The sequence below is a fragment of the Sphaerodactylus townsendi genome, linkage group LG06 (assembly GCF_021028975.2).
Source record: "Sphaerodactylus townsendi isolate TG3544 linkage group LG06, MPM_Stown_v2.3, whole genome shotgun sequence".
NCBI lineage: Eukaryota > Metazoa > Chordata > Lepidosauria > Squamata > Sphaerodactylidae > Sphaerodactylus > Sphaerodactylus townsendi.
The window spans coordinates 13,785,521-13,811,850 of record NC_059430.1 but is presented as its reverse complement, the minus strand read 5'-3'; the positions used below and the strand labels follow the sequence as shown (position 1 = coordinate 13,811,850).

General features: G+C 46.8%; 1 protein-coding gene across 2 annotated transcripts in view; it reads right to left on the bottom strand.

The window, feature by feature from the left end:
• The window catches only part of LOC125434324 (sulfotransferase 6B1-like), a 40,085-nt gene that overhangs the window by 1,687 nt on the left and 12,068 nt on the right, over positions 1-26,330 (bottom strand). The window contains exons 2-6 of one of the 2 annotated variants that reach the window (XM_048499538.1): positions 19,170-19,411; positions 15,046-15,230; positions 10,160-10,286; positions 6,000-6,094; positions 5,566-5,752 (exon numbers count right to left, since the gene is read on the bottom strand). In XM_048499538.1, the coding sequence (XP_048355495.1) occupies positions 5,566-5,752; positions 6,000-6,094; positions 10,160-10,286; positions 15,046-15,230; positions 19,170-19,314 (739 nt within the window). In that variant the 5' untranslated portion in view covers positions 19,315-19,411. Of the gene's footprint in view, positions 1-5,565; positions 5,753-5,999; positions 6,095-10,159; positions 10,287-15,045; positions 15,231-19,169; positions 19,541-26,330 lie in introns of those variants that run through there. The other variant, XM_048499539.1, reaches the window with a different exon arrangement.

The window sequence follows — 26,330 nt, the reverse complement described above, 5'->3', positions numbered from 1 at the left end:
CACATTGCTGACTCATGTTCATGGTCTACTAAGATTACCAGATCCCTTCCACATGTACGGTTGTCAACAAAGAACTGGAAACACCCATCCAGTACTTTGGATATTTAAAATGAAAGAAAGAAGAATGTCATTGACTCCTTTTCTATGTACCTATGGCTTCCGCACAAGAAAAACTTGCCAATAGCTCATGATCATCATCCCCTGACTCACCTTGGGAACATTTCTTTCTTTCTGTAAGTATCATAAGAAATTCTCAGATGGTGAGAAGCTGCCATGCCCCTGGTTTCTTTATTATTTCCCATTCTGAAAATGGCAGAATCACATGGTACAGGTTTTCTTAGACAATACCATTTCCTTTTGCAGGTGGGTAAGGAGCGCATGTTTTAGTGTTCTCCTTGGTGGAGAGCCTTCAACCTTGCCACGTAAACACATGAAGCTATCTTCTACTGAATCAGATCCTTGGTCCGTCAAAGTTGGTATTGTCTACTTTGACAGTTCTCCTGGGTCTCAGATAGAAGTTTTTCATATTATCTACCACCTGATCACTTTAGCTGGAGTTGGCAGGGATTGAACCCATGACTTTCAGCAAGCTAAGCCAGGGCTGTACCACTGAGCCACAGTCTCTCCCTCGTGCCTGCCTGAGGCTGAAGCTGGGACTCCCTGCATTCAGAAGATGTAATCTAGTACTGAGCCATAATGTCTGCTGTTTGTGCTTCAACTATGGAGGAGGAGGAGGAGGAGGAGGAAAAGAAGATGAAGAAGAAGAAGAAAGGAGGAGGAGGAGTTTGGATTTATAATCACCTACTTTTCTCAACCATAAGGAAGTATTTAAGGCAGCTTACAAAGCTCCTTTCCCTTCCTCTCCCCACAACAGACACCTTGTGAGGTAGGTGGGGCTGAGAATTCCGAGAGAACCGGTACTGGCCCAAGATCACCCGGCAGGCTTCATGTGGAGGAGCAGGGGAACAAATCCCGTTCACCAAATAACAGTCCGCCCCTCACGTGGAGGAGTGGGGAATCAAAGCCAGTTTGGGTAACCAAAACAGAGCCTTTCTGGTGGTGACCCTCCATCTGTAGAATACTGTCTCCCTGTAAATTCACCTGATTATTACTGTCTTTTTAGGTGCCAGGCAAAGATAACTTTCCTTGCCTGCCTTTCCTCTGCGCCTGTTTCTATCTGCAATTATTTTAATCAACTGGACCCATTTAATAAGCTTTTATATTTCTTTTTGTTTGTCTTAGTTTTTTCTTCCAGCTGTTGGGCTGATAATTATACAGACTGCATGCTGCGGCCTGGCTATTTTAATTGGAGGGTTGTTGTTGTTTTTTTAATGGCTTCAGCTTTAAATTAGTCTTAAGCTGCCCTGAGCCGTTGTCTGGAGAGGCAGCCAAGAAATGACCTAAATAAACGAAATGTAGACTGAACCATGCGTCAAGGAGTCTGCTCTTTTCTTTGAGCCCAGTTCTCTTGGCTTCTCTTCTTCCACCTTACATATTAGAAGGAGAAGGAGAAGAAGAAGAAGAAGAAGGAGAAGGAGAAGGAGAAGGAGAAGAATGAAGAGAGAAGAGGGAGGAGGAGGGGGGGAGGAGAAGGAGAAGAAGAGGAGGAGGAGAAGGAGAAGGAGAAGAGGAGGAGGAGGAGGAGGTTTGTATTTATATCCCCCTTTTCTCTCTCCTGCAGGAGACCTCGCAAGGAGGCTTTACAATCTCCTTGCCCTTCCCCCCTCACAACGAACACCCTGTGAGGTAGGTGGGGCTGAGAGAGCTCTGACGAAGCTGTGACTAGCCCAAGGTCACCCAGGTGTAGGCGTGTGTGGGGAGTGCACAGGTTAATCTGAATTCTCCAGATAAGCCTCCACAGCTCAGGTGGCAGAGCTGGGAATCAAACCCGGTTCCTCCAGATTAGATACACGCGCTCTTAACCTCCTACGCCACTCCTACTTTTGGCATCATTACTATGCCACTGATTCTTTCATGCTTGTTTCAAGTGAACCCGAGGAGACTAAGGCATAAGAAGAATATCTGTGAGATGGTCTAGCCCAAGACTGACCCTTGTCCACTTAATCCAAGACTGTCTACCCTGATGAAGAATCACCCTCTGTGGTCTCAACCAGTTTTCCATGCCAATCTTGCTTCCTGAGGACTTCCTGAGGAGCAGCAGTGGCGTAGGAGGTTAAGAGCTCGTGTATCTAATCTGGAGGAACCGGGTTTGATTCCCCGCTCTGCCGCCTGAGCTGTGGAGGCTTATCTGGGGAATTCAGATTAGCCTAAGACTGTACACTCCCACACACGCCAGCTGGGTGACCTTGGGCTAGTCACAGCTTCTCGGAGCTCTCTCAGCCCCACCTACCTCTGGGGTGTTTGTTGTGAGGGGGGAAGGGCAAGGAGATTGTAAGCCCCTTTGAGTCTCCTACAGGAGAGAAAGGGGGGATATAAATCCAAACTCTTCTTCTTCTTCTTCTTCTTCTTCTTCTTCTTCTTCTTCTTCTTCTTCTTCTTCTTCTTCTTTAAATCTATAGATAACAGAAATCCAACTTGGGGATTCCTATGGAGAGCGCATACGCTCCAAGCCTCTTTCTGAGGTATTTTTGGCATAATTAATTTTTAACAGATGAACTACAAAACAGCGGAAGCTGCTCACAGAAGGCAGCGCGTCTGGTCTGCGTTTGGTTCCAGATTGGCTGAGCAACCTTGCCCAGCAGTCTGGTGTAGCACCGGCAGGTGGGAAAGACAGATAAGGAGGCAGGTAGGTCTTGTTTTAACTTGGAGGATGGTGCAGGCAAAAACATAAGATCAGTCCAAGGGGCGGCCCGTTCCGGCATCCTGAGAGCCAGCGTGGTGTAGTGGAGAAGAGCAGGTGGATTCTAATCTGGAGAACCGGCCTTGATTCCCCACTCCTCCACCTGAGGGGCAGAGGCTTATCGGGTGAACCAGATGTGTTTCCACTCCTGGGTTCCTGCTGGGTGACGTTTGGCCAGTCACAGTTCTTTGGAACTCTCTCAGCCCCACCTGCCTCTCAAGGTGTCTGTTGTGGGGAGAGGAAGGGAAAGGAGCGTGTAAGCCATCTCAAGCCTCCTTACAGGAGAGAAGGGTGGGGTATAAATCCAAACTGCTGCTGCTACTACAATTCTTCTTCTTTATACCATGCCCAAGTAAATGCCCCTGGACAGTCTGCAAAGAAGGCTCGAAGACCCTCTTGTCATTCCTAGAGACCAGTATTTGGAGGTTCACTCCTTCTCGACATGCAGGTTCTATCTAGTCCTTGAACCCTCACTATTAGAAGAAGAAGAAGAAGAAGAAGAAGAAGAAGAAGAAGAAGAAGAAGAAGAAGAAGAAGAAGAAGAAGAAGAAGAAGAAGAAGAAGAAGAAGAAGAAGAAGAAGAAGAAGAAGAAGAAGAAGAAGAAGAAGAAGAAGAAGAAGAAGAAGAAAGAGTTTGGATTTATATCCCCCCTTTCTCTCCTGTAGGAGACTCAAAGGGGCTTACAATCTCCTTGCCCTTCCCCCCTCACAACAAACACCCTGTGAGGTTGGTGGGGCTGAGAGAGAAGAGAAGAAGAAGAAGAAGAAGAAGAAGAAGAAGAAGAAGAAGAAGAAGAAGAAGAAGAAGAAGAAGAAGAAGAAGAAGAAGAAGAAGAAGAAGAAGAAGAAGAAGAAGAAGAAGAAGAAGAAGAGAGCTCTGAGAAGCTGTGATTAGCCCAAGGTCACCCAGCTGGCGTGTGTGGGAGTGCACAGGCTAATCTGAATTCCCCAGATAAGCCTCCACAGCTCAGGCGGCAGAGCTGGGAATCAAACCCGGTTCCTCCAGATTAGATACATGAGCTCTGAACCTCCTACGCCACTGCTGCTCCTAGATATGCAGGTTCTATCTCGTCATTGAAGCTAATGGCTATGCATGGACCTCTCTTTCATGCATTTGTATAATCTGCCCCCCACCTTGAAGTGATCGAAGTTACTGACCGTCCCTACACCCAGTGGCAGTGAATTCCACGGGTTTTCACAACGCATACATCAAAGTCGGTTTCCAGAGAGCTGCATTTCACCAGGGGCCAGTGTAATGCTCAGTTGGAAGAGCTGGAAGTGACATATATGGGATTGTGGCAAGGCTGTCTCTATTCTATATTCAGTTGGAGTGTACGAAAGCCATAAAATGTGGCATCAATCATAGAATCAGATTTGGTACTTCACTTTCCGTACAAATCTTTTAAAACGCTTTGAGACAGGAAATAAAATGTTTCCATGGAGTTCTGCATTGTTTTTACCCCCAAAACTTTTTTTATTTCTAACCTCAAAACATTTTAAATGAATACCCATTTTAAAATGTTCTTTGGTCTGAAACATTTTGAAAACGTCTTCAGTCGCTGGGTGATCTATTGACTACATTTCCCACCAATCAGCTCACATTGCCTATGGTTAGTGGACCGACCAAGCAACGCCCATCTGACCTTTCACCTTTCAGCAGCTTACAGAGTCAAACAGGAAGCTTACTTGCCTTATCTAATGAATGACCACCAAAATTATGAATACATTAATTCATTTGTCATCATTAAATCCTAACATTCTAAGCCCTGTAAATACTAAACACTAAATAAATAATGCATTTATGATATTGATAATTGATGTACTTGAATATGCTGTTAAATATTGGGGGTGGGCAGAGGTGGGATCCAGCAGGTTCTCGCCAGTTCCCGAGAGTAGGTTACTAATTATTTGTGTGTGCCGAGAGGGGGTTACTAATTGGGTCAGCTTTTCCGTTAGAAATTCCATTAGGTCCAAAAATCATAAAGTCCTGTTGTTTCCTATGTGGCTGGTTAGCAAAGGTAGAAAACGGGATAATTCTCCCTGTTGGGCTGTTTTAAAAACATGTTTTAGAAATATGGTAAAGTTCCTTGTTCAAGGAAAGTATCCTTCTTTTGATTTCTAGAAACAAAATTAAGTATTTGAAAGTATTAAGTATTTGACAGGCAGTCAATCAGAGGAGAAGTAGTTGTTTCTGTTGGCAGTAGACAATAGGACTTGCTATAATGAGTTTAAATTATGGACAGAAAGATACCAGCTGGAAATTAGGAACTTTTTTTACAGTAAGAGTTTTTTACAGTAACGGAGAAATTATTAATGCCCCGCCCCTAGAATGCCCGGCCACGCCCCTGTCATGCCCCGCCCAGCCCCATTGGCGCTACGCCACAGTTTGAATCCCACCACCATGGGAACCTGTTACTAAAATTTTTGGATCCCACCACTGGGGGTGGGCTATAGATTTGCTGTTGTGCAGTTTAGGTTACCTGCTTTGGTCCTGGGTAAGGTCAAATAGAGGAAACGGTTAAGTTTTTCCTGCTTCCAAACTGGACCCAGCTCTCCATAAAACCCCCTCCCCATATTTTTGCTCTTCAGCAGGGTTTCCGGACCCAGATTGTCTGCCAAGTATTGGATGAAACCCACTGAATGGAGCCACATGATAACCAAGTTTCATGTCCTCTGGAATGTGTGAATTGTATCTCCATTTGCAATCAAGGAACTTTGGGCTGGAGACCTGGGAAATCTTTCATGAGTCAGGCTGTCCCACTGACCTTTTCGGAATATCAGCCTCCTGTTGGAAGTGAGGGCACAGACCGTCCGGTTGGGATCGTAGTTTTCTTTCTCCGTGTTGGTTTTCATCTCACTGAATGAAGACTTTGTGCAGATTTCTTTAATTCTGCTCTCGCTGGCGTTGACCCCTAGAAAGGTGCTCACTTTCTTCACCACCTTCGGAAGGTCCTGAGATGTGTGCACAAAAAAGTGACGTGACCCATCAGCCATCTAGCCCTCTCCTCAGTCCCAAAATCGATATGGCTAAGAAGCCCTCAACGGGCTGGGTTCGGCAGAGGTGTTTTGCTTTCCTCTAGCATTCAATGAAAACACCCCCCTTAGCAGAATGGATCAATGAGATCCAACACAACAGCTTTAGAGTTGGGTGGGGCTGCTTTTGGGGGTGGGGGGTGGGGAGAAGAATCTTAAGATTTACCTTTTTCATGTCTTCATAGAACAAGAACAGGGTGTTTCGGTCCGCTGTATTTTTCTCCCAGCTTAAAATGTGATCGAACCAGGATCCGCAGACAACTGTAAGGAAAGCAAGCCGAGATGTGGTTGAACTCACACCGAAGCACAGTTCTGACATTGAGATGAAAATTCTCAGAATGGGTGTCCCAAGTCTTAGTCCGACACTCTAACCAGTACGTCACACTATTTCAGCCAGAAAAATCAGCAATAGCAGAACACTTGATAAACCAGCCTGGACACAGAATATTATTTGAAAACACAGAAATTCTGGACCATTCTGACAACCACTACCTCAGACTACACAGAGAAACCATTGACATTCACAAGCACATGGACAACTTCAACAGGAAGGAAGAAACCATGAAAATGAACAGAATTTGGCTGCCAGTGTTGAAAAACTCTAGAATCAAGACAGTGACTGATCAGCTCCACACAAACACAGGACAACTATAGACTATAGCACTCAAAGGGAACAAAGACCAGGATACTTCTATTCAGATCCATTCAACTATTGACCTTGCTAGCTTCATTGTTACTCCCATGCTACAGACTTCTCTGTGACTCACATGCCAGGCTACTCTATTCAGATGGCCTCACCTTTTCACCTCACAGTATATATACTCCACTTGCTTTCTCTTCCTACTATCAGATCCTCTGAAGATGCCAGCCACAGATGCAGGCGAAACGTCGGGAGAGAATGCTGCTTTCCACACGGGCGGACAGCCCGGAAACCACACAGCACCCCAGTACGTCACACTGTCTCACAGCACCATTGTAACATCGGCAGATTCCGTACAGGTCAAATATATTGGGGGCGGGCAGGCAGGCTTTACACAGGTCCCATTCTCCAAACGAGTTTGGCTCATTTTATTCCCCTCAACCTGGGATTTTTGAAAATTGCTAAACCAGTGGTCCTTTTGCACAATCCTGGAGGTGCTCAGGTGTGAACACAATAGGCAGGAGACGCTGTATTTCCCCTCCCTTCCACCCGTTCATTTTAGATTCTGTGTCACCCACTGTCAGGGAGAATCTACCCACCCGCCATTTTGTGCAGGCCTCCCAGCAGGTTGTGGGCAGATTCTCTGAGTGCTTGACAGCGTACAAAACCCCCCAAGCACGGTTTCTCCCCACGGCAGCTGGCGAGTATGGCCACCACCTAGATCTACAGATCTACATAGATCTTCATTATTACCCAGCCTTTGCAGGGAGGTCCCTTTTTCTTTTATTTTGTGTGTTGCACATGCTCAGCTACACAGGTGCAGCTGACCAGATTGTGGGAAATTGGCATGGCTGCGGGCAGTGGTGGGATCCAAAAAATTTAGTAACGGGGTCCCATGGTGGTGGGATTCAAACTGTGGCGTAGCACCAATGGGGCTGGGCAGGGCATGACATGGGCGTGGCCGGGCACTCCTGGGCAGGACTGTGGCAAGGACGCAGCCGCTACGCCGGTCCTTGGGCGGGAAACGAATGCACGCAGGCGCAGGCTGCCACGCACGCTGGTGCACCTCCTGCTAGACTGCTTCAAGTTCTGCGCACTACTGCTGAGAGGAGGGGCATAACTAAGGCAAAAATCACGTGGCAAAGTCACCAATTAGTAACCCCCTCTCGGTACACACAAATAATTAGTAACCTACTCGTGAGAACCTGCTGGATCCCACCTCTGGCTGTGGGGGTTCATTTCTATATGCCTGTGCAGCTATGCATGTGTTGCAAGAAATCGTAAAAAAAAAAACCCCACACACACACCCCGAGCCCCTTGGGGATAGGGTAGGATATAAATCCAAAATAGACAAATTAAATTAAATTAAAAGAAGTGTCTTCGTGCAAAAGCATGAAAGCAGCCCGGCTTGTTTCCAAGGGCTCCAATCGCTCCCCGAACAGGTGAAGGACAAACATATGAATGAGGAAAAGGAAAACGGGTTCTTTTATAACAACTGCAACCCATTATACATATGCTGTGCAGAAACCGGAAACTTTTGTAAGACACCATCAGCCTTCAGGTTAGATAAGGTGAATATGTTAATCAGGACACTTTTTAAAAATATCGTTTGTAAGCCTTCTCAGGGAAAAAAGGGTATCTCAGGTCACACCACAAACGACTATTCATTCTTGCCGGGACAAAACTGCTGAGTCATTTGGGGACCCTTTGCTTGTCGCAATAATTCTGTTTGTTGCCGGGGGTGATCTTTGATCCTGCTCCGCCGGAACAAATTTTTACAGCGGAGCAATAAACAGGACGGGAACAGGATTCAGATAACAGGAATGAGACCATCATAGTCTTGACCTCTGCAGTGGGATTAAGGAAGAGGCCATAAAAGTGCTCCTTGGGGTTTAGAATTGACAGGCCAAGATAACCAACTGGGACACGAGTCCCAGGACCCCACAAATTCACCTACAATCCAAACCTTCTGTGAAGGAAGTGCTTAGAAAGCAGGCAGTGGGAAATTTTTGCAACCACTGGAAGAATTGGTGGTCTACCCAGCGCAGAACTGTCTATGGCCAGAAGCAAGTCTTAGAAAGAGTGAAGTCTTTAACACTTGTTTGAGATCCTTCGCCTCTTTAATTTTTAATTATCTATATTTCCATTTATTGTACCCCGCCTTCCCCGTTTTGCAGGGCTCCGGGCGGCGACCACAACAAAAATTCACATAATAAAACAACAATTAAAACATCAGTCAAAACAGTCAAAATACCCAACAGACGGCAAGAAAACTGCACCAATGGTGATAATGGTTGGGCCGGCTGGCTAGATGGAAACGTAAGGTGACCAGACGTCCCGCTTTTGGCGGGACAGTCCCGCCTTACACCAATCTGTCCCACGTCCCACGGGGTTTTGTACCTGTCCCGATTTTGCCTTCTGGGGCGCTCCCGGTTCCGCCCTGTCACAGGGAGGGAAACAGGGTAGCGCCCCCAGAAGGCAGTGCGGCAGTTCCATCTTACAGGCCCGGCAGAACTCATTCGAGTCCCTCAGGGCCCTGATCTCACTGAGGAGCTTATTCCACCAGGTGGAGGCCAGCCAGACCTCCTTTGAGGGGTCTCCAGCAGGTTCCCCTCCAACAAGTGGAGGGACCTGATGGGGCAATACGGGGACAGGTAGTCTTGTAGGACAGTAGGGACTGAAATCTTCTGTAGCATTCAACCATATTCCCTCACGAGTGGAGGAGTGTTAGAAATATGTATGCGCAGCACAGAGAATCTGACCACCTAAACTCAAATATGGCCATGTTTGGTGGCCATATCTACTGTGCCAATTGAGTTGTGGATGATTCGTCTCTTTAAGGGATACCGTAAACCCTGTGTCTCCCTTGAGAGGTGGCTCAATTGGTTTAGTGGATATAAGCAGTGGACTCTAATCTGGAGAACCGGGTTTGATTCTCCGCTCCTCCACATGAAGCCTGTTGGGTGGCGTTGGGCCAGTCATAGATCTCTCCGAACTTTCTCAGCCCCACCTACTTCACCATTTTGTCTGTTGTGGAGAAAGGAAAGGAGTTTGTAAGCCACCTTAAGTCTCCTCACAGAAGAGAAAGGCAGGATATACCACAGTCTTCTTCAATTCAGACAAAGCAGGAAACCCTGATTAATGTATTGTCGAAGGCTTTCACGGCCGGAATCACTGGGGTGATGTGTGGTTTCCGGGCTATATGGCCGTGTTCTAGCAGCATTCTCTCCTGATGTTTTGCCTGCATCTGTGGCTGGCATCTTCAGAGGATCCTCTGAAGATGCCAGCCACAGATGCAGGCGAAACGTCAGGAGAGAATGCTGCTAGAACATGGCCATACAGCCCGGAAACCACACAGCACCCAAACCCTGATTAATTTTTACTAGGGTTAGCCTGAGAAACTAGGGCAACTTTCACTTGGGATTTTCCTCCCTAGGTGGAACACCAGAAGGAACACAACATCATGCTCATTCTTGGCATGGCGTGTGGACTTCCTGAATTTTTCTGCCTATAAACCAGGAGCAAGTTCGAAAATTCTGCTGAATAACGAATTGGTCCACCGTTTCATTCTGTCAACGCATCTGATGTAGCGCGGAGTAGAAGGTCTATGATTTACCCTTTGTAGAATTCGGCGAGTGATAGGATACGGTAATCTACAGAGATAAAAAGAGAGTATTTGTTCTTACCATCTCCTTTGAGGAACATCTCCAGGAATTCAGGCCAGCTGTCTATGGTAGGGAGGTTCGGATTCTCTCTGTAATAATGATACATGGAAACAGCAATGTCTTTTGGGTTTCTGAGAATGTAGATCGCCTGGAAAAGAAGACAGAGTATTACTAAGGGAAGGATAGATCAGTGGTCCCTGCAGGTGCTGCAGTACCCTTCGACACCTTTTCTGTTCCCCTCCAAGTGTTTTCAGAAAGTGGGCTGGGGCAGGTGGGACTTTAGTTTAGCAAGACCTCTGATTGGCCGTCAGAGATTTGATTGCCTGTGCAGATTTTTTTAAAAAAAGTTGTATTTGCAACAGCTGCCATTATAACACTGTGTGACCGAAAGTAAGCTGTGGCAGCCATTTTGTGGTTTCGCTTGCTGCGGCAGCCATTTTGTGGTTGCACCCGTGATAGGAATATACCTATAGTTTATAGTGTTTTAAGGCACACACACACACACACACACACAGAGAGATCACGCAAGACATATTAGAAGCTTCAAATGCACAAAGAGGGAAGCACCTTATATAAGGAAATATATCAGTTAACGAAACTGATGGGGTAGCCTGGTACTGAACTTTCTGGAAGTCTAGTAAACACACAGGAATTTAGAAGGTAGGGCCCCACAGGAGATAAGGAATTAGCAGAAGCTCACAAATACAGATAAAGATGAAGTAGAAACTCAGTTGGTATAGAAACCAGTCGTTGTTATAGAAACCTTTTTACATAAGGTGTTTTTGACTTGAGTTTCACTAAATATGGGAGTGGGCCAGGTGTGGTAGGAGGTGGGATAAAATGACCAGCCTGTACGTCTTTTTGACTCAAACCAATGAGCAAAAGGAGGTATGTTTTTACAGCTATAAATTATGTTACACGGACGGCAGCACTTGGAGCCTGCTCTTTGTTTGATTTTACAGAGAGTTCTTGGTTCCCGGCTGCACAGCTGAAAGAGCACTAATAAATAAAACTCTGAACATTGAAGAAGCTTTTGGATGGTTATTGGTAACCGGCTTTTGCCTCGGGGACAGGGCTATGTCCTGTGCCTATCACCCGCCATGCAGTGTCAGAATTCCAAACGCGTCCAAGGGCTCGAAAAAGGTTGGGGACGCCGAAGAGAGATTTGTTGTTGTGTTTGTTTCTTTTCCAAACTGGTCTGCATTTTTTCCTTGAGCTTCAGACCAGTGTCTTGCAATATGAAAGGAGCCGGCTGGTTGCTGGGTTGGAGGAGAGGTCTTCGGCATCGGGAGTGTTTTGGGTAGTGAAAATTACCTTGAAATTGAAATACCCCCCCCCCCCCCCGTGGCCAGCTTTGCAGGGGTTACTCATCTCAGGGGTGCAAACTTTGGGTATTAGCTCACCCATGGCCTCCTCCTGAAAACTGACCACAGAGAAACACAGTTGGTAAACTAACACCGATTACCGTGGTTGGTGAAGGGTCTGAATTGAGTGGCCCCTGAGAAGCCAGCTAGGGCTTGTTACTGGTCACTAATGGCCCTCTAGGGGAGTGGCCTACCCTCTGTGAGTTGAATGGGCAGTTTGCCCCTGCTTGTCACGAAGTTTAGTGCAGGGTTCTACCATCTTTCTTTTTCTGGTACATAATTATAACATGGCCTGACCTGGTTGGCCCCAGCTAGCCCAATCTTGTCAGATCTCAGAAGCTCAGGAGGGTCGGAGCTGGAAAGTGATCGATGGTACACTAGCTGGGAAGTCCAGGGTTGCTATGCAGATGCAGGCCATGGCAAACCACCTCTGAGTGTCTATTGCCTTGAAAACCCTTCAGTAGCGATTCCCAACCAGGGCACCGTGGTACCCTGGGGTACTGTGAACGCTTCCTAGGCGTACCGCAACAACGCTATCGCCCCCTCCCTTTGCAGTGCCCCTTTCATTGGTCATCAGCACAGCTCGCTTTACGGCTCGGCAGCGGTGTGTGTGTGTGTGTGTGTGTGTGTGTTTATTTATTAGTTTTATATACCACCCTCCCTCGAAGGGCTCTGGGCGATGCACAACATATAAATCGAAGTGGAGCACAGTTTAAAACATAACAAATACAACTATAATAACATATATATGGCTCTAAAGGATTAAATAGTTAAGGATTAAATATATGGCTCTAAAGGATTAAATATGGCTCTAAAGGATTAAATAGTTAAATTACGTTCATTTTCACATCATTAATGAATGAATAAACAGACGCTTAACACCAATAAACTATTATGTCTCTCAGGTAACTAATCATTGAAGTAAATCAATTTTTAAAATGGGTGTTTTCCTCAAGGGTACCGTGAGAAATGAAGAATGAGGTCAAGGGTGCCGCAACGTCAAAAAGGTTGGGAAACACTGCCCTACAGGATCACCAGAAGTACTCTGTGACTTGACTTGACAGCCCTTTCCTCCAACACGCCTTGGGGTTATTCTCACATAATGCAACAGTGAGTTCCATATAGCACTGCCCTAAACATAATAATCTTAGATCTGACCTGGTTGCATTATTTCCTACAGGATTTGCATCTCTTCCAGACAAAACAAAAATGATTAAGGGCGATTCCGCACACGAGTAAAATAGGTTCGACCCAGTTCCCTGAGAAGGGTACTAACCTAGGTCGAAGCCATTGTTGTACCCCACTGCAACCAGCTTGATCCCAGCTCGGAGGGCGGAATCATCCTGTGCCTCTTTGCCGCTCCGTTCTGATTGGCTACTGTTCTACGACCATGTTCCGTCTATCCCCACACACGTTATAAAAAAACTGCCACAGGAATGGAGGGACGAAGGTGGCATTCTTTGATTGGCCAGCTGTACGCATGCCCGAAACACTCAGCTGTGATTGGCTGAATGGGGGACTCCTGGCACCAGAGATTCTGCACTTTATTGGAATCGAGCTGAGTTCGAGCGTGATTCCCTGAAAAAGTAGTAGTTCCCAACTGGAGTCGGAAATTTGACCGTTACACGGGGCGAAGCTGGTACAAAACCACGTCGATCCCAGTGGTTGTGCGGAGCACTTAGGTCGAACGCAGCTCGAACTTAGTTCGATAACGTTACTGAATAATCCTGATAAGTTACTGAATAATCCTGAGGTAGAAATATCCGAAGCTGTAGCCTCATTCTTAATACATGTTTTGCATGCCTTGTAATAATGTTATTTTCACTGTAACTTTTATTTAGTTTTAACTGGTTTTTTTTTCTAATGCCTATAAAAGGTTTCTGAAATCTGAGTTCCATACAGTCACTGGGTGAAGATGTCGTTTTGTCTGGTCCTGGTTAAGGGTGTAGTGGTTAAAGTGTCAGACTAGGATCTGGGAAGCCCAGGTTGGAATCCATACTCTGTCATGGAAGATTGTTGAGTGACTGTGCCAGTCACTCGCTCTCAGCCTCGACCCTGGCAAGTATTTGGATGGGACTTCAGAACATCATAAACTCAACAGGATCACCATAAACTGACTACAATTTAATGTAGTAAAGTTACAGTCACAGAATCATAGAGTTGGAAGAGACTACAAGGGCCATCCAGACCATGCAGGAATGCACAATCAAAGCCCCCTTGACAGTTGACCATCCAGCCTCTGTTTAAAAACCTTCAAAGAAGGAGACCCCATAACCAGAGGTGGGATCCAGCAGGTTCTCACAGGTTCCCGAGAGTAGGTTACTAATTATTTGTGTGTGCCGAGAGGGGGTTACTAATTGGTGATTTTGCCACGTGATTTTTGCCTTAGTTACGCCCCTCCTCTCAGCAGTAGCGCGCAGAACTTGAAGCAGACTAGCAGGAGGTGCACCAGCGTGCGTGGCAGCCTGCACCTGATTGCATTTGTTTCCCACCCAAGGACCGGCGCAGCGGCTGTGTCCTTGCCACAGCCCCGCCCAGGAATGCCCCGCCCCAGAATGTCTGGCCATGCCCTCGTCATGCCCCGCCCATCCCCATTGGTGCTACGCCACAGTTTGAATCCCACCACCATGGAAACCTGTTACTAAAATTTTTGGATCCCACCACTGCCCATAGCCCTCCGAGGCAGCACATTCCACTATTCCACAGCCCTTACTGGTCCATGTATCCTAGCATCCTGTTTCACATTGAAGTAATTCAGTTGCCTTGGAGTGCGGACCAAGAGGACACGGTGGCCAAAGGCTTCTTGGAGCTCAGAGGTTTACTGCCCCTAGATGTGGCGTTTCTATATCACAGGTCATCCTAACATCAAATATTCTGCTTTATTTCGTTAAAAAAATATCTTTTTTTCCAAATATCTAAAGCAAATATGACAGACATAAATCTCAGAATCAAACATTTCACAATGGTATCATTGTATTGGTATCACTGTATTAAAAAGTCCTTTGAGAACACTGCCTTTAGCCAGGGATGAAAACAGTACAGCATGTGAAGAAGAAAAGGAGGAGGAGGAGTTTGGATTTATAACCCACCTTTCTCTCCTGTAAGGAGACTCAAGGTGGCTTACAAGCTCCTCTCCTTTCCTCTTCCCAAAGCAGACCCCTTGTGAGGTAGGTGGGGCTGAGAGAGTTCTGAATGAACTGTGACCAGCCCAAGGTCTCCCAGCAGGAATGTAGGAGTGCGGAAACACATCTGATTCACCAGATAGGCCTCTGCCACTCAGGTGGAGAAGTGGGCAGAGGCGTAGCTCCAAGGGGACAGGGTGACGCGGCGCACCAGGCGTGGCCCTGTGGGGGTGTGGCAGGGGCATGGCGGGGGCGTGGTATTCCAGGGTGTTCTGGGGCAGGATGGGGCAGAGGACATGCCATTGCACTAGGCACTTTCCCCCCTTGCTACGCCTCTGGGAGTGGGGAATCAAATCTGGTTCTCCAGATCAGAATCCACCTGCTCTTCACCACGACACCACGCTGGCCTCTCTGAGGTTACCTTGCATTGTTTGAGCCTGAAAGTGGGTGGCAACATGTGGCCATCCAAATGAGTAGGCATGATTCTCTTGCAGGACAGATGTTCCAGTTGTTCCAATTTGGAAAGATCTCCAAATTCGATGGGAGAAGTTATCGTCACTTTCGAGGTGTAAAGGTGCGTGATGATTTCAGCAAGCCAGTGAGTTCCTGCAGAAGAAAAGAGAGTCTTCCTATTAGCAAAGAGTTCAATGTTTCATCCACTGCAATAAGAAGGTTGTCTACAGAGGTGGGATCCAGCAGGTTCTCACCAGTTCCCGAGAGTGGGTTACTAATTATTTGTGTGCGCCGAGAGGGGGTTACTAATTGGGCCCACTTTTCCATCTCCACGCCCTTGCCTCCCCGAGAGGCATCCTGCCTTTGAACGTGAAGGTTCCATATAGCAATTGCGACTAATAATGTAACTCCCTAGGTACGCCTCTGCCCCCTTTGATGAGGGGGGGGGGCTGGCGAGAGAACCTGTTACTAAATTTTTTGGATCCCATCACTGGAAGGTTGTCTATGATTTGGAGGACCCAAGCTATTTTGTTCGATAGAGGCTTAGCAAGGTTGGCTCTGGTTACTATTTGGATTGGAAACCTGCAAGGAATACCGGGGTTGCTCCACAGAGTCAGGCCACGGCAAACCACTTCTATTCGTCTCCTGCCTTGAAAACCTTACAGGGTCACCATAATTCAGCTATGACTTGACATTTTTATACTCTGACCTGGATGGCCCAGGCTAGCCCAGTCGTGTTAGCACTAGGAAGCTAAGCAGGGTCAACTTTGGTTTGTACTTGGATGGGAGACCGTCCGGGAAGTCCAGGGTCTCTCTGCAGAGGCAGACAGTGGCATACTACCTCTTAATGCATAGGTGTCAAACTCGTGGCCCTCCAGATGTTATGGACTACAGGTCCCATCATCCCCTGCTAGCCTGATGCTGGCAGGGGATGATGGGAATTGTAGTCCATAACATCTGGAGGGCCACGAGTTTGACCCCTGTGTCTTAATGCCTCTTGCCTTGAAAACCTGCAGAGGCAGCCAATACAAGTGATAGCCTCATAGAACAATTAAGTTACAAGTGTAGATGAAAGACACCTTTAAAAATCTGCCCAGTGAAAATACGGGCCGCAGAATTCAAGTTACAGTTGAAACAGATGCTCTTGACTGTTGTTCTGAGGTGGACACTTAACGATGGCATCTGCAATGCTGCTCTGAGCTGGATTAGTTTGGGCTTTTCTGAGGGATTGCCTCAAGGTTTCAGCAAGCCTGAACACCTATAGGGCAAAGGCCAACGTTCCTACATAAGCTTTACAATCCAGTTTCCAAAAGGGTTGAGGGACACCCTAGAAATATTAAGCTGCCTGACACCGAATCAGACATTATGATTCAGCAGAAGGCAACTCGATGGGATTTGGCACATGCCAGTCACACAATCCAGCAAGGAAGGAGTTAATTGATGCATGCTAATTAGTCAGTGAGGTCAGAAGTCACTGACCAGGTAATTGATACCTATTGGTCAAGCAGACCCGGCATGAGCTACATGCAGTCCCACACGTAGGCATTAGATATACATTCTTTGTTACGCTCTGCACGTGCTCAGTAGTAGTTTTTTGTTAGCCATGTAATAGCCAACCAACAAGCTCCATGAAGGAGCTAGCCAGAGGTGGGATCCAGCAGGTTCTCACAGGTTGCCGAGAGTAGGTTGCTAATTATTTGCGTGTGCCGAGAGGGGGTTATTCATTGGTGATTTTGCCGCATGATTTTTGCCTTAGTTACGCCCCTCCTCTCAGCAGTAGCGCGCAGAACTTGAAGCAGTCTAGCAGGAGGTGCACCAGCGTGCGTGGCAGCCTGCGCCTGCGTGCATTCGTTTGCCACAGCCCCGCCCAGGAATGCCACGCCCCCGGAATGCCCGGCCACGCCCCCGTCGTTCCCCGCCCAGCCCCATTGGTGCTATGCCACAGTTTGAATCCCACCACCATAGGAACCTGTTACTAAAATTTTTGGATCCCACCACTAGAGCTGCTAATCAGATAGATTTTTCTTGCTTTGTTTTTCCAAGTTACCCTTCCCCTTTTTTTGTAACTAAACAATTTTTCTATAAGCAACTGCCTCTGCCTCATTATTGCACTAACCCGACCCTATACACTTACAACAAAACTTCATATTTCTACGGACAGAGGTATTTCACAGTCCCTCTGCCTGTCCCAGGCAAGTCCCATTCAACTGGAGATGCCGGGGATTGAACCCAGGGCCTTCCTCATGCCAAACAAATGCTCTACCACTGAGCCACAAACCCTTCCCAGCCCAGATCAGTCTTTGTGTTAGATCCACAAGGCAAAGTCTGAAGCAGGATTGAGGGTAAGTGGGAAAGACACACACACACACACAAAGAAGGAACTTTTTCCACAGTGTTAGTGATTTCTGCAGATAACTCGTTTGCTTTTAAAGACTACAATTTTTTTTAAAAAAAAAAGTTGAATTTTTTACCCTGATGTGCTAATTCAATTTTTGCAGCTCTGATATTCGGCTTAAATTAGAAGGAGGAGGAGGAGGAGTTTGGATTTATATCCCCCCTTTCTCTCTGCAGGAGACTCAAAGGGGCTTACAATCTCCTTGCCCTTCCCCCCTCACAACAAACACCCTGTGAGGTAGGTGGGGCTGAGAGAGCTCCAAGAAGCTGTGACTAGCCCAAGGTCACCCAGCTGGCATGTATGGGAGTGTACAGGCTAATCTGAATTTCCCAGATAAGCCTCCACAGCTCAGGCGGCAGAGCTGGGAATCAAACCCGGTTCCTCCAGATTAGATACATGAGCTCTTAACCTCCTACGCCACTGCTGCTCCTGGGAAAGGCAAACAGTCCAATCTTTTCATCCTCAGATGAGTCCTAAAATTCCACCTCAAGAATTTGAAAAAAGAACCATTAATGTTTTCTGAGAGGTAAATCCATGTTTGGGCTGAACCACTTCAGAACCCCAGCGGGCATTCACTTGGCCGAATTGCTCCTCCATATAAAAATGATCTCTACTCAAAGAAAGCTACTATAGCAAGAGGAAAAAAATTAAAATGATAAAATTAACTAGCCTGCTGGATCAGACCAGAGCAGGTGCCTTTGGGAGCTCACATGCAGGAGGTGAAAGCAATGGCCTTCTGCTGCTGCTGCTCCAGAGCACCTGGTCTGCTAAGGCATTTGCAATCTGAGATCAAGGAGGATCAAGATTGGTAGCCATAGAAGATGGACTTCTCCTCCATAAATCTGTCCAAGCCCTTTTTAAAGCTACCTGCAGGTGAGTGGCCATCCACCACCTCCTGTGGCAGCATATTCCCAAACTACCAATCACACATTGCGTGAAGAAGTGTTTCCTTTTATTAGTCCTAATTCTCTCTCTCCCCCCCACCCCAGCATTTTCAATGGATGCCCCCTGGTTCTAGTATTGTGAGAAAGAGAGAAAAATTTCTCTCTGTCAACATTTTGTACCCCATGCATAATTGTATAGACTTCAATCATATCCCCCCTCAGACGTCGAAGCTAAGCTAAGCTAGAGCTCTTCTCACCAACATCTCGTTTTCTGTGTGCAGGGTGCTCATATAGGCTCATTCCGCACATGCAGAATAATGCACTTTCAAACTGCTTTCAGTGCTCTTTGAAGCTGTGCGGAATAGCAAAATCCACTTGCAAACAGTTTTGAAAGTGGTTTGAAAACGCATTATTTTGCGTGTGCGGAAGGGGCCATAGAGGAGTTTCTGAGGACACGAGCCCTTCTATTCAGAGAAAAGTAGGCCCAGAATTCTACCTGATTAGCACTGGAATTGGCTGTTGGGCCTTCCTAGAGACTACTTCTGAGTAAATAGTTGACAGATAGCAATATTATTAGGCCCCTTCCGCACATGCAGAATAATGCATTTTCAAACCACTTTCAATCCACTTTGCAACTGAATTTTATTGGGCAGAATAGCCAAATTCACTTGCAAACAATTGTGAAAGTGGATTGAAAGTGCATTTTTCTGCATGTGCGGAAGGGGCCCCAGAGCGTGGGTCTGAATCCTGTGCGTTCCCTTTCATCCAGCATTTCCCACGACCAATTTCCACAAATTCCAAGCAAGGCTTTACCAGATTTCGGATAGGACACCAAGAGGATATCGTCGTCTCTAGCCTCAAAAGTTGCCAGAGATCTTAAAAGCTCAGGTGACGATCTCGTAGTAAAGGCGATTCCATTGAAAGTGTGGATGAGATCCTCTTCGTCGGGGGATGACATTGGGCCAACGGTCTCGTGGATCCCAGTAGATCAGATTCCACCGAAGCGGTCGGAGAACTGGGGGATTGCTTCTGTGCTAGACGGCTGTCAGTAACTTCTGAGAGGGCAGAATTGAAAAGAAAACGTTTATGCACATTGTAACATCTCCGAGGAGCACAGCCGGACTTATCTTTATTGGGAGCGACAATTGCAAAGCCATATAAAGGTTATCCAGATAAAGGGCCGTTACAAAAATCGACTGGGTTTCGCAGATCAATTCAAGAGAGAAACCTGAAGTGGAAAATCACCAGAATCGCGAAGAGTGCTCTTGGAGTGAGTGGCCTGTTTTCTCAGTGGGTTAATGAGTTCCTAATGAGTCTGTGTCTAGTTAGCAGCTCTGAGGAAACATGGATTTGCAAACTTCCCAAGACTTACCAGAGGAGAGGAATAAACAACTTGGGAGAAGACCTCTCTGAGGGTCGGATGAAAACAAGCTGAGAGAATCATTTGGGTACAGTGGCTGGTTCATTCTTCATGTCAAAAAAGTGCTAAAGACAAGATTTTTAGGATGTAAGCTTTTGAAAGTCAACGGTCCCTTCGAAAGATTATCAAAAGCTTATACCCGTGGTGGCGAATCTATGACACTCCAGATCAGCCATTCTCAACCAGGGTTCCGTGGTACCCTGGGGTGCCGTGAGCATGTCCCAGGGGTACCGTGGCAACACTACCGCCTCCCCCCCTCATTTTTGTGGTGTCTCCCACCGGCGCCAGCAAGGCGATGGAGCTGGCCCATGGGGCAGGGCCTGCCACAAGGTCAGCAGCCACCACCACCCCCAGTGCTTCCCTTCACCCTGGGAGGGGAAGGTGGGAGGTGTGGCAAGCAGGGGCAATGGGAGGGGAAGGTGGAGGGTGGCGGCAGGGGTACCGTGAGATATGAAGAGTGAGGTCAAGGGTACCCTGACCTCGAAAAGGTTGGAAAACACTGCTCCAGATGTTCATGGACTACAATTCCCACCAGCCCCTGTCAACATGACCAAATGGCCCTGCTGACAGGGGCTGATGGGAATTGTAGTCCATGAACATCTGGAGTGCCATAGGTTTGCCACCACTGGCTTATACCAAGGAAATCTTGTTGGTCCACCTGGTACACAAATCTTAATTGTAGCCATTCCTAATCACAGCTCGGATGACGAGTTGTGTAGCGGTTAAGAGCAGCGGACTCTAAACTAGAGAACTGGGTTGGATTCCCCACTCCTCCACATGAGCTGCGGACTCTTATCTGGCGAGCCGGATTTGCTTCCTCACGCCTACGTTTCTGCTGGGTGACCTTGGGCTAGTCACAGTTCTTTGGAACTCTCTCAGCCCCACCTACCTCACAAGGTGCCTGTGGCGGGGAGAGAAAGGGAAAGGAGTTTGTAAGTCGCTTGGAGATTCCTCACGGTTGAGAAAAGCAGGGTATAAATCCAAACTCTTCTTCTTCTTCACAAGAAATGGCAGGGAACCACAGCAATATCTGCAATATGTTTTCTGCTAAACCTTTGAGTGCTCCAGGCCTGGATGCTATTTGTGTGTGTGTGTGTGTGTGTGTGTGTGTGTGTGTGTGTGTGTGTGAGAGAGAGAGAGAGAGAGAGAGAGAGAGAGAGAGAGAGAGAGAGAGAGAGAGAGAGTTTTACGAGCCTTCATTTTCAGATCTTTTGTCTGAACCCTGGGTAGAATTCCGGGCAGGCTTTGATTGAGAAAAGAGGTCTTCGTTATCTTGAACTTCACACACGTTTTCATTAGCAAAGTGTTCCCACTTTGAGAACAGGGTGGTGCGGTTATAAAAGCAGGTCGGGTCCTGGATATTAATAGATCTATTTGAACTGGGTGCCCTTGTACCAGGGACTCCAGAGAACATCTTAGCTCGAAACTTACAGCACCTTATAACTTCCCTGGCTCTGGTCCAGGGCCAATTGCCTTCAAGATCCTTCTGGGCAGCGTTGCACATACTGCCTGCTGCTGGGTGCAGGGATCTGTGGATTTGGATCTTAATCCCAGCAGTTGCATAGGAGAAGGACTAGAACAGGGTATCCCTTTCAGAAGAGTACCAGGGGCAAATGGCGCCCGGAGACAAATTGTCTCCAGGACGCCCCCAGGCTCTGTCCCCACCCTAGCTCCACCCCTGATGCCCCCAGGCTCCACCCCCACTGCCCTCAACCCTGCCCATGTCACCATGGACATGGGCAAGGTCTAGGGTGCCCACCTCCCCCCCAGACTCCCCCTGCTGGGTGGGTTCCAAGCTGGCAGCCTGCGGTCTCTTCTGAAGAGAGGGGGGAGTCCAGGGTGGGGTTGAGGGCACTTGGAGGCAGAAGGAAGTCCAGGAAGTTGTTTTTTGGGTGCCTCGGATGGGGTCGAGGGACGCAAAAACAACGAGACAGCAGGACTTCCTGGTCACGTGGGGGGCCGATTTTGCGCCCCCCTCACGTGACCAGAAGAGTGGCGCCTGGGGACCTTGTCCCTAGGCAGATACGCCACTGATCCCTTTAAGCAAAGGGGCAGATCTTTTGGAATTCCCTGCTTCACATGGGGCCCTCTGGATGTGACGATAAGGCAGGATGTGCGCTGTTGCTCCCACAAACCCAGTATGGCTCATTAAAATCCATTAATTCAATCCTCCAGGATCTTGAGTGGGAGAAAAGGAAGACTGGGTCCTAAAAGGATCCACCCTCTCCCAGTTGGCCTCTCATGCCCACCAAAGAGCTGTGAAGGGAGGGAGTCCAACGAGCAAAGTATGATATCTGGGCGTTGAGGTCTTTCCAGGCTGTGAGGCTTTGGCCTGGTGGTTTTAGCTTTTAATGTTTTGCCCATTTAGAAACCATTCTTAGAAGAAGAAGAAGAAGAAGAAGAAGAAGAAGAAGAAGAAGAAGAAGAAGAAGAAGAAGAAGAAGATGACGGCGGCAGCGGCAGGCGAGCGGCAGTGGCTGCAGCGGCTGACAACATTGAAGAAGAAGAGTTTGGATTTATATCCCCCCCTTCTCTCCTGCAGGAGACTCAAAGGGGTTTACAATCTCCTTGCCTTTCCCCCATCACAACAAACACCCTGTGAGGTAGGTGAGGCTGAGAGAGCTCTGAAAAGCTGTGACTAGCCCAAGGTCACCCAGCTGGCGTGTGTGGGAGTGTACAGGCTAATCTGAATTCCCCAGATAAGCCTCCACGGCTCAGGCGGCACAGCTGGGAATCAAACCCGGTTCCTCCAGATTAGATACATGAGCTCTTAACCTCCTACGCCACTGCTGCTCTTACCATAACAAGCCTCTTAAAGAGGCCAACAACAAATGTGGGTTTCGGATTGCCAACCTCCAGGTGACGGCTGGAGAGCCTCTAAAATTGCAACTGATTTCCAAGAGACAGAGATGAATTCACTTGGCAAAGATGACCATTTTAGAAGATGGATTCTGGGATATTTGAAGTCTCTCCTCTCCTCAAACCCCATCCTCCTAAGGTTCCACCTCCCCTCCCCCCCAAATCTCCAGGTATTTCGCAATGCAGAGCTGGCAATCCAAGTGAGGTTAGAATCATAGAGTTGGAAGAGACCACAAGGGCCATCAAGTCCAACCCCCTGCCATGCAGGAACACACTATCAAAGCACTCTCAACATATGTTCATCCAGCCTCTCTTTAAAAACCTCCAAAGGAGACTCCACCACACTCTGAGGTAGTGCATTCCACTGTCTAACAGCCCTGACAGCCGGGAAGTTCTTCCTAATGTTTAGGTGGACTCTCTTTTCCTGCACCTTGAATCCATTACTTCGTATCCTATACATATATTGGGGGGCAGCAGAAAACAAGCTTGCTCCCTCTTTGAAATGGCATCCCTTCAAATATTTAAACATAGCTATCATGCCCCCCCAATATATGTATAACTCAAATAGTATCTCTTCAACATTTCAGTCAGAAGCTCTGGTTAACAGGATGTCTAGTTAACAGGGTGCCAGGGAAAGTGTTCACGAATATCATAGTGCCCACGGGACCATACTGGGGAACCCTAAAGCAAAGAGGGGAATTCACTTGATAGATATCACAGAATATGCATCAGAGGCAAAGTGGGTGCAAACTGTCTACCTTGCAGCTCAGAGTTACACCCTTCAGAGCCCAATGGATTTAGAAAGTAGAATTGCACTGTTAATTATAGAGCCTCTAATTGACATTCTCCAATTACTTTTGATCCCTTGTGGATAAGTTTAAATTGTTCCTTTCTTCCATCGACTGGACTTTCATTGCGTTCATTCTGCTGGAAATGGCAACAGTCTGTGTAATTTCCTTTAAAAAAATAAATTCAGTTCCTCTTTTGGAGTTTAAAAACAAAAGCCAAAGGTTGACCAAATTAAAAGGTACTTGTTTCATCTATTATTATTATTATTATTATTATTATTATTATTATTATTATTATTATTATTATTGTAGATTTCACAGCTGCCAGATCTTTAGCTAGTTGTTGGCCTTCATTACAATTCGAGCCTCACCCAGAGGCCTGGGAAGTTGTAATGTATCGGCGTAGTATTCGTGCAGATCCCAGCAGGGCTGCCTTCTGAATTTGACAGATGTTAATTTTGTCAATTCGAAGATAATGATGATGATGATGATGATGATGATGATGATTGTAGATTTCACAGCTGCCAGATCTTTAGCTGGTTGTTGGCCTTCATTACAATTTGAGCCTCACCCAGAGGCCTGGGAAGTTGTAATGTATCGGGGTAGTATTCGTGCGGATCCCAGCAGGGCTGCCTTCTGAATTTGACAGATGTTAATTTTGTCAATTCGAAGATAATGATGATGATGATGATGATGATGACTGTAGATTTCACAGCTGCCAGATCTTTAGCTGGTTGTTGGCCTTCATTATAATTCAAGCTTCACCCAGAGGCCTAGGAAGTTGTAATGTATCGGCGTAGTATTCGTGCGGATCCCAGCAGGGCTGCCTTCTGAATTTGACACATGTTAATTTTGTCAATTCGAAGATGTTTCAAGTGCTGCCCTATTATTATTATTATTATTATTATTATTATTATTATTATTATTATTATTATTATTATTATTATTATTATTATTATTGATACAAAAACAGTTATACACAGCAAACAAGATCAATATGCTGGATTTTGTATTACATCACATACCGGACACTTCCCAAGCATCTAGGACTGTGTGATGTATCGACAAATAATGCGTGCGGAGCCGAGCAGGGTGGCCTTTTGCAGCTGACATATGGTGATTTTGTCAGCGCCGATGGTTTTTAAGTGCCGTCCAAGGTCTTTAGGTACTGCACCCAGTGTGCCGATCACCACTGGGACCACCTTTACTGGTTTGTGCTAGAATCTTTGTAGTTCAATCCTTCAATCCTCGTATCGTGTAAGTTTTATTGTTGTTGTTGTTGTTGTTGTTGATAATAATATTAATAATAAACTTTTATATCACCCACCCCCGATGGGCTCTGAGTGGTGTACAACATAAACAACGTAACATAACTGAACCAGTAGAGCACTCTCATAATTTTAAATCTAAATATAATATAAATATGGGCTGTGTAACATTAAAATAATGAAGACCATTTAAAATACAGCGTACAAAATATAGCGCCCAGACAAAATAGATCTCCAATTTCTTCTCCGATGAATACTAACCTTTAAACCCCTAGACTTTCAGCACTTGACCATTAAACATCAAAAATAAACTTAAATCTTCAACATCAACATGGATAAACGGTCTATGTAATTTCCCACAGGGATTGCCACAGGCTCTGGAGAAGATACCTGTAATAAAAGGGAGCTTAGAACAAATACCTGAACATCTGTCAATAAAGACCAGGCAGCTGAGCCAAATACCAACCGTGCTCATGCATCACCATCTGCCACATGGTCAAAAAACTTGACTCCTCTATTCCATCACACCTGAGATGCTTATGCAGGCAATTCCGGCCACGTCGTGTATGTTATTTCTTACAGGAAATGATAGTCAGCAATCTTTGTCGAGCGGACAGGAGAGGATGGCTGAGAGGACGAAATGCGGCATTCAAACCGATGAGAACCGGGTTTGACTCCCTACTGCTCCACCTGAGTGGCAGATTCCAATCTGGAGAACCAGGTTTGATTCCCCTCTCCTCCCCATGAAGCCTGATGGGTGACCTTGGGCCAGTCATGGTTCTCTATGAGCTCTCTCAGCCCCCCCCCCACCTCACAAGGAGGCTTTCCGCACTACAGAAGAGAGCTAAGGTCGACTCGGTTCCCTTTAGTGGGGGGCGATTCCAGGCTGTCCGCACAGCAACTTACTTGGCCCCCTGGAACTGAGCTAAGTGGGCAGGTTCATCTTGGTGCCTGTTTCGCTCCTCGATCGTGATTGGAGCTTGTGTTACCATGGGAAATGGGAGCGTTCTTTTTTTTTACAGTTTACAGTTACATGCCCGCCACGACTCTCCCATTCTGCTCGTGCCACAAAAGCAGCGCCTGATTGGTTGAACGGATGAAGTGTCATTTCGATGCCTCCGCACTTCGAAGCTTTGAAGCGGTATCAACCTTGTTCCAGCAGAAAGGTGCAGTTCATAACTGCGACAGGGATGTCGCAGTTCTGAGGGGGGGAACTGAGACAAAACAACGTTGAGCTCAGTTGCAGTGCGGATACACTGAGGTGAACCTAGATAGAAACCAGTACAACTCTGTCAGTGCGGAAAGCCCCAAGGTGTCTGCTGTCAGGAGAGGAAGGGAAGGTGATTGCAAACTACTTTGAGACTCCTTACGGTTGGGGGAAACGGTATAAATCCAAACTCTTCTTCTTCCTCTTCTTTTCTCCACAAGGCAGCAGAATGTAAGCCAAACCCACAGCTGTTCAAGCAATCCTATGTTTATTTGTCAAAGGCTTTCATGGCCGCATTCAACTGGTTGGGGTGGGTTTTCCGGGCTGTGTGGCCGTGGCCTGGTAGATCTTGTCCCTAACGTTTCTCCTGCATCTGTGGCTGATATCTTCAGAGGCGTGTCACAGAGAGAAGTCTGTTTCACACTGTGAAAA